We start from the raw sequence: 15,965 nt of genomic DNA on the forward strand, positions 1-15,965 counted from the left end.
GGGTATGAGAGTTCTAGTTGCTCCATGTTCCACTAACATTTGGTATTGTCTGTCTTTTTCATTTTAGCTCTTTAACACCCCTCAGTTTTTCTTACAAGCAACTGAAGAGGAGCAAAAAGAGGCAAGCTAGCAGCTGTGGCCACCTGTGTTCTGGTCCATCTCACTGGTTTAGGATAGACCAGCTGGTTTTTCTAGGGGCTGTTCAGATTGGCCTGAAGTCAATATTTGGTCCAAAAGGCTGTATATAATGTGGCTTGGTCTATTCAGGGTCTATATAAGGGATTCTTTTCCATTCTTAATGGAAGGGTTCACTTCCTGTGCACAATGAGAAAGGAAGACAAATGATTTCAAATGGTTTCTAGAGGTCAAAGTTGAACATAAAAAGGCTGAAGTCCAAGGCTCTAATGTACCCTCTCTTTTGTTCTATTTTATTTTAACTTATGAAATAGTCATTCATATAGATACAATATAAATAAAGAGTAACAAAACCAATTATTGTATACCCATCACCCAATTTAGGAAACAGAACATCACCAGTATCTAAGAAACCTGTTTGCCTCTTCCTGTTTATTCCTGTACCTCCCACAAGAGGCAGTCTAGTGTCTTTGTTATTTTACAGCTAGGTATGTAGCCAGAGGGAAAAAAGGGAACATTCTGCATGATTCCATTTATATAAAACTCTATAAAATACAAACTAATCTATAGGGACAGAAAGCGGATCAGTGACTGCCTTGGGAGGGATGGTGGTGAGCAGCAGGAGGGAGGGATTACAAAGAGGCAAAAGGAAATTTTTTGGGGGTGATATATATGTTCATTATCTTTTCCCCCCAACTTTATTGAGATATGATTGATATATAACATTCTGTAGGTTTAAGGTAAAAATGGCCTGGCTTCCTCATAGGACCACTGGAAGGAGTAAAGACCCAGGGAGGTCTGTGACTCTTTTATTATTTCTGGTTTTCAGATGACAAAAGAACAAAGTTTGGTGAGATGAATTAACCAGCCCGATGACAAAAAAGCTAGAACTGGGACTTGAACCCAGTCAGTCAGGGATCTCTCCTGACATTTTCACCTTTCTTAGGTATTGAGAAACTAAAATTAGGGGGGAGAGGGAGAGAGAACATTACAATTTTGATCCAATTGTGAAAAAGCAACTCCTTACTATTTATGTCTAATTATTTTGCAAAATAATACATTTGGGACTTGAGAATAAACCCAGCTTTCTTATAAGCTTTTGGTTTACGGATGATCTTATACCAGTCTAAATATTCTAGAAGTCTTTCATCTCACTCTGGCCCAAACTGGGACCACAAAATTTCCTACAGACAGAAGTGGCCTTGGCGACCAGAGATAACCTATCATTTTCTTTAGTTTTGCTCCTTTTCATGATTCCGTGCTACAAATTCAATTCTTACACGCAGAAAACATTTCCAAGCTGGCCCAGAGTCACTCACCATCTAGCTTTTTCAGTTTGGGTACTCTCTTGGTTGCCTCGTCAATCCAGTTCCCTTCAGCAGAATGTTTCTCTTCCAAGGGATTGCCTACAAACACCAGGTCTTCTAGGCATGGTAGTTCTGCCAGCTTCACAAATTCACCTACAAGTACAAAGAATACATTCCATATTAAAATGGCAAGTTTTACTCTTATGATTTTGAAGGGTGAATCCCAGTATCACTAGCCCTCAGTTTGTGACTATTCAGAACAATTCGTTGTTTAAGATTTTGAAGGAAGTAGGGGACATTATACCATATGAAGTCATTCTCTGAAGACATTATGGAAAGGGAGGGAAAGCGAGACGTACCTCTTCTACCTTTATGCTAATCTAAGGATGGGATAAGAAGAGGAAATGAGGTTCAGAATCAACAACTCAATCTCCAGTGACAGGTCTTCTCTATACTGTACTACATCAGTATCAGCTAAACTAAACTGCCTTTGTCTCTACCATTCCCTCATCTCTAAATTCTTAAAGCAACTCATTCAAGCCTCTATTGTAGAACTTATCACACAGTTTTCTAATTATTAACTCATAAACTAATCTTTCCCACTAAGCTGTGAACTCCTTGAGGGCAGGGATAATGTCCTATTCAACTATGTATCTCAACAGCCTGGCATAGTTCATGGCACACAATAGGGCTTTAAAATGCTAAATGGATAATGTACAATAAAAAAGAAAAGCAATATATATGTTAAATAAGTCTTCCACCCAAGAATTATTAAACCGATTCCTTTTGGCCTTTGGACAATAGTTTAATTTTTTTCATGATTAATAGGACCAGGACCTATTCAATTATAATCATTCTAAGTAAATATTTAAATGTAAATTTCAAGTGTTTAGATGAAATATAGGAACTCCTATAGCTATTTCCCTCTGTGCTTAGAAAGAAATGTCCCCATTTCGTATCTTGTTCCCTATAGGGCTATTTTCTATAAACATGAGGTAGAAGGTTAGCAAAGAGCCAGCCTCACTTACCCCAGTCTTTCACCAGGTTATTAGACATGTAAAGAATCTTCAATTTCTTCATTACATGGATCCCTTTCAACTTCTCAATAAAATTGTAGGAGATCCACAGTTCTTCTAACGTGTCCCCTACTGCTTCCTGAAAAAGAAAGCAATTTTATTTACATACTTATTTTTAAGCTTTTCCTTCTGTCCCCTTCCTCATAAACATAAAGACAATGGCCTTCAGAGAGAACTGAGACCAACCTGTCCACTGGCAGGAGAGCTGAAGGCTATGTGGGAGTTTTTTCTCATTAAGAAAGCCAAGTAGAACATTTTCTTCCGCTCTTCAAACTGATCTGAACTAAGAATACCTACTGAAACCACCAAGAGGGGAAATAAGAGCACTATTTTTTTTTTTTTTTTTTTTTTTTGCCCTACGCGGGCCTCTCACTGTTGTGGCCTCTCCCGTTGCGGAGCACAGGCTCCGGACGCGCAGGCTCAGCGGCCATGGCTCACGGGCCCAGCCGCTCCGCGGCATGTGGAATCTTCCCGGACAGGGGCATGAACCCGTGTCCCCTGCAGCGGCAGGCGGACTCTCAACCACTGCGCCACCAGGGAAGCCCTATTTTATCAATTTTATTGAATAATATACTTTTCAAATCACTTCCCTATACATTGTATTATTTGATCCTTATTTAATTAAGATAGGCAAAGCAGGTTATTTGATTTCTATTCTAGATAAAGGGCTTTTTCTAAGATCACAATGCTTTTTTTGGCTGCACCACGCAGCTTGCAGGATGGGATAGAGCCCAAGCCCACGGCAGTGAAAGCACGCAATCCTAACCACTGGACCACCAAGGAATTCCCAACAATGTTATTAAATAGTAGACCTATGTCTCAATTTCAGGGTTTTTAAAAAATATTTATTATGAAAACTTTCAAACATAAAAAAGTTGAAAGAATATTATAGTAAATACCCATATATCTACTACCCAGCTTCTACCATTAACATTTTACTATCCTTTTCCTGTCACATATCTGGACCATCTATCCATCCTGCTATCTATGCATCAATTCACCTTATTTTTTCTGATGTATAAAACTCAACTTAAAACCCATAGTCTTTTCATTATACTATAATGATTATGTCATACTGACTCTTAAATGCTAGATACAACCAATAGTGGCACAAAAACTTTTCCTTCTTTCATATACAAAAGACAAAATGTAGTGATTATTTGTTCCTTAAAAAACAAAAAAGTGACTAGGCAGAATCAGTTCGATGTTCAATCCCCTCTTAACCCAAAAGGATTTACCTACATCCACATGGTAATGTTAGAATGTAGGACCCAGGTCTATGTCCTGATAACTGTCCCTTTAAAGACTATAAAGAGAATAAACGTACTCTGGATAAAGATCATTAATGCATTTTCCATACAGATGGAACCAAGGGGAAAAGCTGAGAATGGAGTGGTCTGAGTTAGTTCTGTGTGTCATCCCAAGGCCCACAATTCATCTTAGTTTCAACTTTCTAAGTAGGAGAAACAACAATTTCAAAGTAAAAGAAACTTTTAAATCAGTCCATCCTGGCACTGAAAGTGTGAGGCAGCAGAAAAAATAGTGACTAAATAATACTAATTAGAAAGTTTAGGCTCAATTCTGGGTTCTGCCACTTACTTAGTGTCGTTTTACATGTGCAGATGAGGACTCTTGGTCAGTTTTCACATAGCCAATTTGATCAATTCTCCAAACAGCCAATTTGCTGAATTTACTCTTTTACTGATTTACTGAAAAATTGGTTAACTACTTACAAATTATAGCAATTTGTTTTAGATAGGATAGGACAGAAATTACTTTAGACAGGATAACTTCTGAAGATGTTTGTTGTGCTTTGTTCATTCCTTACAAGCATTAATTGAGTTTCAGTTTAGTTTTCAGCCAATTGGATGCAGCTGTTCTGCCATGACCAAATTTCTGTGCATTTGGGGACTTTACTTGGGAATATAAATTCTCATTGCAGAATGAGAATTTCTTATGTATATTGACTAACAAATGTTGTATAGATTTTGGGGGTCCAGGGCATAGTTTTGTCTTTCAGTACGTTTTCAATCTATTCCACTGTTTTTCCTACTTCCCTAAATATAACAATTCACTAACCAACTCAATTAGATTACTATTTTTATGTGTTTTAATCATTTGAGAAGTGATCAGTGTCTAAAATATGAAACTGACAGTCTACAAAGACTGGCTAAGTCTGTGTGACTCAATTCAGTGAAATCTGTCATTCAATAAACTAGCCCTTTGGAGAACGGCACATTGAATGAACAGGCATTTAGCAAACTGGTCTGCTTCTGCATGTGAATAAATCACTTCTCTTCTTAGTTTCTAACTCTGTAAAATAAGGAGGCTGGCACAATGAGCTAGCACCTCATACCTATTAGGATGACTACTGTCAAATAAACAGAAAATAACAAGTATTGGCAAGGATATGGAGAAATTGGAACCCTTGTGCACTGTTGGTGTGAATGTAGAATGGTGCAGATGCTATGGAAAACATTTTGGCAGTTCATCCAAAAATTAAATACATATGAACCAGCAATCCCACTACTGGGCATATATCCAAAATAATTGAAAGTAGGGTTTCAAAGAGATATTTGGATACCCATGTTCATAGCAGCATAATTTACAACAGCCAAAAGGAAGAAACAACCCAAGTGTTTGTTGATGGATGAATGGATAAACAAAATATGGTCTATTCATACAACAGAATATTATTCATCCTTAAAAAGGAAAGAAATTCTGATATATGCTACAACATGGATGAACCTTGAGGACATTATGCTAAGTGAACTAAGCCAGTCACAAAAAGACAAATACTGTATGATTCTACTTATATGAGATATCTAGAGTAGTCGAATTCATAGAGACAGAAAGTAGAATGGTGGTTGCCAGAGCTGGTGGGAGGAGACAATGGGAAGTTACTGTTTAATAGGTATAGAGGTTCGGTTTTCTAAAATGAAAAGAAATCAGTTCTCTCCACGTCAATCTATAGATTCAATGCAACTCTACTAAGACTTCCAATGAGATTTTATTTTTTACAAACTTGATAGACTGATTTTCAAGTTTCTCTTGAAGAGTAAATGTCCAAGAAAAGCCACAAATATTTTGAACAAAGAGAGAGGACCTGTCTCAATAGATATCAAAACATATTATAAAGTGAAAGAAAAGTAAAGCAACATGATATTGGAGCTGAAATATATAGGTAAAACAACAAACAGAAAGAAACTTGAGGGACTTCCCTGGTGGTCCAGTGGGTAAGACTCCATGCTCCCAAGGCAGGGGGCCCAGGTTCAATCCCTGGTCAGGGAACTAGATCCCACATGCCACAACTAAGATCTGCATGCTGCAACTAAGAAGTCTGCATGTCACAACTAAAGATCCTGCACACCTTAATAAATAAATAAATATTTTAAATAAATAAGTAAAATAAATAAAAAGCACTTGCCAAAAGGATTAGCCTTAAAAAAAAAAAGAGGGCTTCCCTGGTGGCGCAGTGGTTGAGGGTCCGCCTGCCGATGCAGGGGACACGGGTTTGTGCCCCGGTCCGGGAAGATCCCTCATGCCGCGGAGCGGCTGGGCCCGTGAGCCATGTCCTCTGAGCCTGCGCGTCCGGAGCCTGTGCTCCACAACGGGAGAGGCCACAACAGTGAGAGGCCCGCATACCGCAAAAAAAAAACTTGACCATCCAGGAACCTACCCATGCATATACAAGAGTTTAGTATGTGGCATTTCCAAACAGTAGGAAAAGGAGACTTTTCAACATATGGCTAACCATTTGGAGGAAAAAAAATAAGGTCTGATATCTGTCACATGCAATTTGCAAAAATAAACTCCAGATGGTTTAAAGGTATAAACTTTTTAAATTTATACTTAAAAAACAATAGAAGTACTAAAAGAAAATATAAGATGATTTTTTCATAATCTAGAAGTGAAGACCTTCTATATAAGATACAAAACACAGTTGTTATAAAGATTTGACAAATAAAAATTTTAAAACTCCATACGGCAACTGTGAATAAAGTAAAAAGACAAGTGACAAACTAAGAGAAAATATATTAAATAATTCTGAAAACTTTGCATTAAATTGCAGTATGGAATTTGTAATCAGATTACCTAGATTTGACTAAGTCCTCCACCTTTTCCTCTTCCCTCCTGCCCTTTTTCTCTCCTTCATCATCTTTTCTTTTGTCTGTTTAGCTATTCATTTGTAGATGGACATTTGGGTTGCTTCCATCTTTTGACTACAGTGCATAATGCTGCTATGAATATAAGTGCACAAATATTTTGTTTGTATTTTGAGGGGGGATCATTAGTTGTTTTTTTTTTTAATTTAAAGAGTAACATACATAATCATCACCTAAATAAAAATATAAAATATTTTTAAAAAAAGAGTAACACACAAGATAACAACATAACAAAAATCAAATAGTGCAAACAAGTATAATGAAAAGTCTCTTTCTCACCCACGCCCATTCCCTTCCCCAGAGGTAACAGCTATCATCAGAAATATTCTGTGCATATATGTACATAGAAATATCCACTTTGCTTCTTTTCATTTAATAATATACTTTGCAGGGCTTCCCTGGTGGCACAGTGGTTGAGAGTCCGCCTGCCGATGCAGGGGACACGGGTTCGTGCCCCGGTCCGGGAGGATCCCACGTGCCGCGGAGCGGCTGGGCCCGTGAGCCATGGCTGCTGAGCCTGCGCGTCTGGAGCCTGCGCTCCTCAACGGGAGAGGCCACAACTGTGAGAGGCCCGCGTACCACACACAAAAAATAATAATAAATAATAATAATAATAATAATATACTTTGCAAATTATTCTATTTCAGCACATATAGGTAAGTCCTACCTCATTTTCCCCTTTGATATATTTTGTTTAGCTAGTCTACTACTGATAGGCACTTAGATTGTTGCAGTCTTTTATACAAGCTATATTTCAATGAATGTACTTGGTCCACCATCTTTGTTCATGTATGTTAGTATGAAAAACTCTTCGATATAGAATAGTTGGGACAAAGTAAATACACATTGAAGACACTGATAGCTATTGACAGACTGCTCATCTCAGCAATAGGGTTTAACAGCGCCTGTTCACTATACCTGGGCATTTTACATAACTATCTGAGCCTCAGTTTCTTTATCTTAAAATGAGGACTGAGGATTTTTTATCTTAAAATGAGGATATTATCTACTTGTTGTGAGTTTCAAATGAGATAATGCATATAAAGAGTCTGCTACACAGTTCATAAATGTAACAACAATAATAGTAATAACATTATCAATACCGGATAAATATTAGGAATATTGAGGAGTGCCTAGAATTTAATAAGAAAAAGATAAAAGTAGAAAATGGGTAAAAAATGTTAGGTCAATTTCCAAAAGAAGAAACATGCATAACCAATAAGTATATAAAAAGATGTTCAAAGTCATAACTAACTAAAGAATACAGATTAAAACAATGTAATACTCCTTTTTTGCCTATCATATTGGCAAATATTAAAAATATGGATAATACTCAGGGATGTTGAGGGTGGAGGGAGTAATCCTCACCCTTATACCATTGATGGAAGTGGAAACTGGCATAAGCATTGTGGGAGCAATCTGAGGTACTTGTCAAAAATTTAAATGCACAAAAATAACCTCAGCTTTTCTACTTTTAGGAATCTAGCCCATGTAAAGATTCAAATAACTGCTAAAGGATATATGTAAAAAGATGTTCACTACAGCATGATTTGTAATAGCAAAAAAAAGAGAGACAGACAGACAGACACCTCTTCTTCAATAAAATATCTGGAAACACTCTAAATGTTCAGCAATATATGAATAGTTAAATACATTGCCATATACTGATAACGTAGAAAACAACAGCTATTGAAAAGAATGCATTAAATCTGCCTGTTTTTACATGGAAGGATATTCCTGATATATTATTGAATGAAAAAGCAGGAAAAATATGCCCAGTATATTATCAGTACAAATATATATTACACACGCACTCACATGCATGCACAAACACACACACAGATATCTGTTTATTTGTGCACAGAAAAAAATTTAAAGTATATCAATATTATTTCTGTTACCTCATGGACTTGAGGAGGTAGGGAGAGGAAAGACTTTCACAGTGTATTTCATACATTTATGAATTGCTTGATTTGTTTTTTAAATACAATTACATCTATTACTCTTAGAATTAAAATTTTAACCTAATAGTTTTTCTAATTAGTAATATTACAAAGCATTATTAAGTCACAATAAATATTTATAGAGTGCCTACTACATGTATAAAGCACCAGTGTAGATGGTAATGAACAGAACTGACGTGCTTATCAGAATTTGTGTGTGTGTGACACAGAGAGAAAGAGACAGAGACAGAGGGAGAGACAGAGAGAGGGAAAGAAAACAAACAAATAAGAAAAATGGAAAAAAATTATAGGTGATAAGAGTTATTGCCTAGAAGACTGCTTTAGATATAGGATAGTTGGGTCTCTTTTGAGGAAGTGACATCTGAACTGAAGTGTGAAAGTTAAGGAGCCAGTAATGTGGAAATCCAGGGTAACAGAGTTTTTTAAGGCAGAGAAAACAGCAAGTACAAATGTCCTCAGGTGGGAATGAACCTGGCATGTTCAAGAAAGAGAAAGAAGGCCAGTGGCTGGAGATTACCAACTAGGAAGAAGAGTAAGATGAAATGATATCCGAAAGGAAAGCAGAGGCCAGCCAATCACATATAAGAGCAGGCTTATAATGTACCTTAATAGTCAGTTTTCCTAAGTAGTTTTAAATAGACTCCTTTTCTTCAATTTAACATTCCATGTTTCACATATTAGAGTAGTTATTTGTAACTTACTGAGGCAGCTATTCAAATCATGCTATGAGGCTGATGTGTCTAGATGAATAACTCAGCATGTGACCCTATTTGAAGTCCACCATCTGTATCCTTATGCAGACTTATTTTTCTTTAGTCTTTGCATAAGTAGTAAAGCTTTTGGACTGGTTAAATGTTTTTGGTGTGTGTATACACACACACACACACACACACATACACACACATACACACATCCTGGGGAAAAAACCAACTGCTGGGGGTTATTGATAGCAGTCTATAGAAAGTAAAGAGATCTAAGTAAGTGATGGTTCAGCTAGATAATATCTCCATACATGTCTTTAATCCTATATTTACAATTTCTTTGTGGTTTCTAGGTATATATTACATTTCATGGGAGAAATTATACACCATATCAATAGTTGAGAATCTGGTACTCTGTAAATACCTGGGGGAACATCAAGCATTTATCATATTGGCCCTAAAAATTTAGGGGTATATTTATTTGCAAACTCTTCCTTTACAGATAATTCAAAGTAATGTTTAGCATGAAGCATAATAAATTCTGAATTTTTGTACTATAATATTTTATCCATTATGAATAATGTCCCTATATGTGACATTTTTACCATCTAAGGCTCACAGAATGAAGAGAAGGCAAAATGTCGTTACATTTACCAATCATTTAGAACATCAAAAAAAATTTTTTTTATAGATCATTAGGATTTTATTCATCACATCTAGCTAGAAAGCAAATAATTCATCTACTGGTTATTGTTTTGGGGGAGAAAACTCCCTTTATTTAACTACAGAATGTAATCTCTAAGAATTTCCAAGCATTTCATAAATTTATGTCAGTAAGTAGACATGTAGATGTGGGAATATTATCAGATAATTCAAGATAATTCCAAAATTGCACCTCTGAACACTGACTCCTATTCACGTGTTTTGGCTGTTTCTGTAATGGGTGGGGGAAGGGAATGGTCATTTTAGCCTGTCTGGTCTTGGGAGGTTATTGTTGGGAAGCACTGCAGTTTCAGCCTCATTGACTCTTATGAAGAACGGCTAGAATTAACGGGCTTGGGAGGGGGACAGGAAACCCAAGTTACAAAATATTTCAGGGTTTTTATGATAACAATCAGCACTTTAAAAAATATTATTATCTTTTGGGGAACGTACACAAGAAAAAGAAATTTGTTTCATCTTTTCTGAAATTGCCTAGTTTTACAATATTGTTTCATCTCAACTTAGCAAGGAAATTCAAATGGCCAATAAATATACAAATAAAATACACTGTCAAAAACTTCTAAAAATTTAAAAATGCCCAAGGTTGGTAAAGGGAAACGAAAATCCTCATACATTATTGATGGTAGTATAAATTGTTACAAGCTTTCCAAAGGATAACTTGATAATATGTCACAAAAGCCTTAAAAGAAATTCATACTTTTGACCCAGCAATTCCATTTCAAGGAATTTATCCAAGGAATTATTCATAGATGTGTGCAATAATATAGCTAAAAGGAGATTTATAACAGCATTGATTATAATAACTCCAAACTGTAAATAAATAACGAATAATAACTTATTTAAATAAATTATGGTACGTCAATAAAATAGAATATTATGCTGTCATTAAAAAAGTATGGTTGAAAATTATTTTAAAAACTTAAATAAAATCCTCTGATCAAAAACCTCCAATGGGGCTTCCCTGGTGGCGCAGTGGTTGAGACTCTGCCTGCCGATGCAGGGGACATGGGTTCGTGCCCCGGTCCGGGAGGATCCCACATGCCGCAGAGCGGCTGGGCCCGTGAGCCATGGCCGCTGAGCCTGCGCGTCTGGAGCCTGTGCTCCACAACGGGAGAGGCCACAACAGTGAGAGGCCCGCGTACCGCAAAACAAAAAACCTCCAATGGCTTTGCAAGCCACTTGGAAAACAATCTAAAATCTTACCAAGTCCTATAAGGATTGGTTCTTGGCTCCCTCTCCAACCTCACTGAGGACAATTCTCCCTCATTCAACTCTTGCTCTTACTCAAGCATACCAAGGAGCTTCAGTTTCAAGACATCTGCACTTGCTGTCCCTCACCAGTCTGGAGCACTGGTCCCTTGGTCAGCTCTAGAGCCTACATTCTCACTTTTAGAGAGGACTTCCCATCAATCTACGTTCTCTTATATGCCTCGTTTTTGTTTTTCTTAAATCAATAATTATATTTTATTCCACGATCACCATAAAATCCATATAAATGCTACAAAGATAGAGATGACATGTTAACCACATAGGAAGATAACATAAATTTGGAAAAATATATAAATTAGGAAAATATAAAATTAGAATTTAAAATTTTCTGGCCAGGCAGAAACTTGAGATAATTTTTAACAGTAAAATTTAATGGAAATAATTATCTATTTGGAATATATATGCCTTGTTTTTCTTCACTGCACTCATCACCACCTGATGTATTATTATGCAGTTATTTTCTAGTCCGTCTCCCTCCACTATAATTTAAATTCAATGAGAGCAAGGACTTTATTTTATATCCTGCTGTATCTCTAGTGCCTACAACAGTGCCTGGCTAAAAGTAGGCATTCAGGAAATATATTGAATGAATTTGCTGAATGAATGAATGACATGGAAAAAATGATCTTTATATACTAAGTAAAAAAAAGAGATGCAAGACAATATATATGGTATGATTTCATTCTCTACATATCCACCAAAGAATAGGAAAAAAAGGCAAGAAAGGTGTCAATCAAAATGTTAGCAGTGGTTTATAGGTAATTTTTATATTTGCTTTTCTATTTTGTAAAGTTTCTGCAACAGACAAGTATTATTTGCATACTCAAGAAAAAGAGTGTATTTTTTTTAAGTAATAAATAACAACCTACCAGTCCATTTAAGTTCTTTATGTTGTTTCTTCCTAAAGACAATATTCTCAAGTTTTCTGTAGAGGAAAGAAAACAATTTTGGTTTATTAGAATCATATTACACAATTGTTATAAATCTAATATAATAAAGCTTTAATACATTTATATAGGGACTTCTCTGGTGGTGCAGTGGTTAAGAATACGCCAGCCAACGCAGGGGACACGGGTTCAAGTCCTGATCCAGGAAGATCCCACATGCCACAAAGCAACTAAGCCCATGTGCCACAACTACTGAGCCTGCACTCTAGAGACCTTAAGCCACAACTACTGAGCCCGCGTGCCACAACTACTGAAGTCTTGTGCCTAGAGTTCGTGCTCCACAGCAAGAGAAGCCGCCGCATTGAGAAGCCCACGCATTGCAGCCAAAAAGTAGCCCCACTCACTGCAACTAGAGAAAGCCCGTGTGCAGAAACAAAGACCCAATGCAGCCAAAAAGTTAAAAAAAATTTTTTTTAAATTAAAAATACATTTATATAATAAATATTCTTATATAATAAAAAAGGCTGTATTAATAAAAAATGGTAATCAAGTAAGAAATAACATAGATATATCACTAAGGTAAACACTACAATTGCACATCATGTCAGTGTTAAATTTTAAATGGTTAGCTATTTGAAATGCATGGTTTTAATACTACAAGGATAAAATAAGAGTAAAGAAGATTTGAACTTTAAATTTGGAAGCATATATATTTCAAACCTCTTATAATATGAGGACTTACACTAGAAAATAGAAAACATATTTGGTCCACCTTGCTCCACAAAGGATTAGAAGTGAGATCAAATGAATCAGTATTTTAAAAATCTTTTGCTTTCATATTTTTAAATAATTAGATTGTGATTGGTTAAAAAATGTCTATTTTTATTTTTTAAAAGAATGTTTCTATTTTTATATCTATAGGCTATTTCTGAAAGAGAAAAGTAGAAACAGTGGTTGGTTTGGGGGAGGAACTGAGAGTCAGTCTATGGTCAGAGGAAGATATTTTTATTTATATTTATTTATTAAATATTTATTTATTTATTTATTTAATTTTGGCTGCAACGGGTCTTAGTTGCAGTATGCGGGATCTTCATTGCGGCATGAGGGATCTTTTTTTTTTTTTTTTTTTTGCGGTTCGCAGGCCTCTCACTGTTGTGGCCTCTCCCGTTGCGGAGCACAGGCTCCGGACGCGCAGGCTCAGCGGCCATGGCTCACCGGCCCAGCCGCTCCGCGGCATGTGGGATCCTCCCGGACCAGGGCACGAACCCGTGTACCCTTCCCAGCCACTCCGCAGCATGTGGGATCCTCCCGGACCAGGGCACGAACCCATGTCCCCTGCATTGGCAGGCAGACTCTCAACCACTGAGCCACTAGGGAAGCCCATGAGGGATCTTTAGTTGAGGCATGTGGGTTTCTTAGTTGTGGCATGAGGACTCTTAGTTGCTGCATGCAAACTCTTAACTGCAGCATGCATACGGGATCTAGTTCCCTGACCAGGGATCAAATCCAGGCCCCCTGTATTGGGAGCGTGGAGTCTTACCCACTGGACCACCAGGGAAGTCCCTGGAGGAAGACATTTTTAACTGTACCCTCTTCTGAACTATGTGCATAAAACCATGTACATACATTATTTTTCAAAATTAAAATAAAAGATTTCTAGTAAAACACAGGAAACCTCACTTTTGTCCTAAAAATCTACTGTGATTACTTATGCATAAGTTATACATTTAATTTTCACAACTTAAACTTCTATAACTATGCTGTCCAGTATGGTAGTTACTAACCACATGTGGCTATTTAATTTAATTAAAATTAAATACGATAAAAAATTCAGTTTCTCTGTCACATTAATCACATTTCAAGAGCTTAATAGTTACATATGGCTAGTGGCAACTATATTGGTACAGTGCAGATAATTCTATTGGATGGCACTGTTCTATAACATCCATAAATCAATGGTTAAGAGCACAAATCCATAACTGAGTTCCAATCCTACCTCTCTAGGGAAGTAACCAAACCTGTTAGAATCTCAGTTTTCTCATATGTAAAATGAGGAAGTATAGGATCTACCTTATAAGAGTATAAGGATTAAATGAGATAGTTGTCTAAAATATTCAGCACAAGGCCTAATCCATGGTAAGTACAAATAAATGATGTATGTGTGTGTGTGTATCAGGCATATATAGCGAGAGAGAAGTCAAGAAATCACCAAGGAGTTTGGCCTGAGCAACTAGAAGAATGCAGTTGTCACTATCTGAGACAGACACACAAGAAGTTGGGTTAACTAGGGCTGGGGAAGGACATCAGGACTCAGTATTGGACATGTTAAGTATGAGATGTCCAGTAGACATCCAATGGAAATGTCGGGCAACTGAATGTGTGAATCTGGAGTTCAGAGGAGATGTATGGACTAGAGATATAAATTTTGGAGCCATCAGCATGTAGACGGTAAAGCCATGATCTGGATGAGATAATCTAGGGAGTAGGTGAAGACAGAAAAGAGAAAAGATCCAAGAACTGAGTCCCCAGATACTCCAACATTTAAAATTTGAGGACATGAGACTGGGAAGAAGTAGCCAAAAAGGCAGGAGAAACTCAGAAGGGTACAGTGTCCTAGAAATCCAATATTGAAATTGCTTCAGAGAGAAAAGAAATCATCCATGTCAAAATACACTTAGGTCAACTAAGTTGAGAACTGATCCCAGAAATCAGAGATAACAGATATATACAAATCTTTTAAAGATAGTATCTAACTTAAATATATACAACTCCTTTTTTAAAAAATGCACATGAAAATGGCAATGAAAGTCTAAAGAGATCTTATTGCTGTATGGGGAAGTAAATTATGATATCAAACTTAATAGATTAACTCTTCTAACATTACAGAATTATGTATTTTCCGTATTTTATATGTTGCATAAGTAGAGAGCACCACTAGAAGGAAAACACTGTTTTTTTCTTCTTAGGTCCTGACGAAATCAAAACAATATCTTAAAGTTTTAGTAAACTAAAGGAGTATACTTTTTTACCAAGAAACTTTACTTTCTAATCTTTAATATGAGAGTATTAGTATTCACATTGTACAGCTTTTTAGTCACAGTTTTGAACATAGTCATGTCATACAGTTTTCTAGTCACAGTTTTGAAACAATATATATTGCTGTTAGAGTTATTCTGCCTTATAACCCCGCTGTTAAATAGGAATACCTACTTATTTCAGATCCTCTTATCACAGTGTAGTAGGTAAGACTATAGTGCTCATGAAAGGAAAGGGGTGGGAGGCAAGCTAGCGTCATATATTCAATCTTTTGCATGAATCAGTTGGCTTCATAGTCACAGACAAAGTGTATTCTCTCCATAGACTGCAGAAATACCATTTGTTATAAGCAGAACTAAACTGAGATGCATCAAATATAGCAAATACATGGTACAAATGCCTATTCTCTCTCATTCCATGCCTACATCAGATATCAATAATTGATCAAGGTACTCTTTTCCACTGAATTTTTGGAACTCTTCTTCATATGACTTTCCTGAGAGTCACTACTAATTGACCAAAGAGAATATGAGTTCAAACCCATTACCAGCCTTATATAGGTTTTTCATATTTTCATTTTCTTATTGTCACAGTCATGTTTTTATGAAAGAAAAGCATGTTATCCATACTGATAAATAATGTTATCAATTTAGTCTCCTTTAAGCAAGTTATTTCAAATACCGACAAAGAATAGGGAATAA

At 36.4% G+C, this 15,965-nt stretch overlaps 1 protein-coding gene across 5 annotated transcripts in view; it reads right to left on the reverse strand.

The window, feature by feature from the left end:
• The window catches only part of DNAL1 (dynein axonemal light chain 1), a 38,701-nt gene that overhangs the window by 4,331 nt on the left and 18,405 nt on the right, over positions 1 to 15,965 (reverse strand). For all 5 annotated transcript variants that reach the window (XM_067730884.1, XM_067730876.1, XM_067730895.1 and 2 more), the window contains 3 exons: positions 12,211 to 12,266; positions 2,471 to 2,597; positions 1,455 to 1,595 (listed from right to left, as the gene is read on the reverse strand). In XM_067730884.1, coding sequence (XP_067586985.1) covers positions 1,455 to 1,595; positions 2,471 to 2,597; positions 12,211 to 12,266 — 324 coding nt within the window. The remainder of the gene's footprint in view (positions 1 to 1,454; positions 1,596 to 2,470; positions 2,598 to 12,210; positions 12,267 to 15,965) is intronic.

This window comes from Pseudorca crassidens, chromosome 1, assembly GCF_039906515.1.
Source record: "Pseudorca crassidens isolate mPseCra1 chromosome 1, mPseCra1.hap1, whole genome shotgun sequence".
Classification (NCBI taxonomy): Eukaryota; Metazoa; Chordata; class Mammalia; order Artiodactyla; family Delphinidae; genus Pseudorca; species Pseudorca crassidens.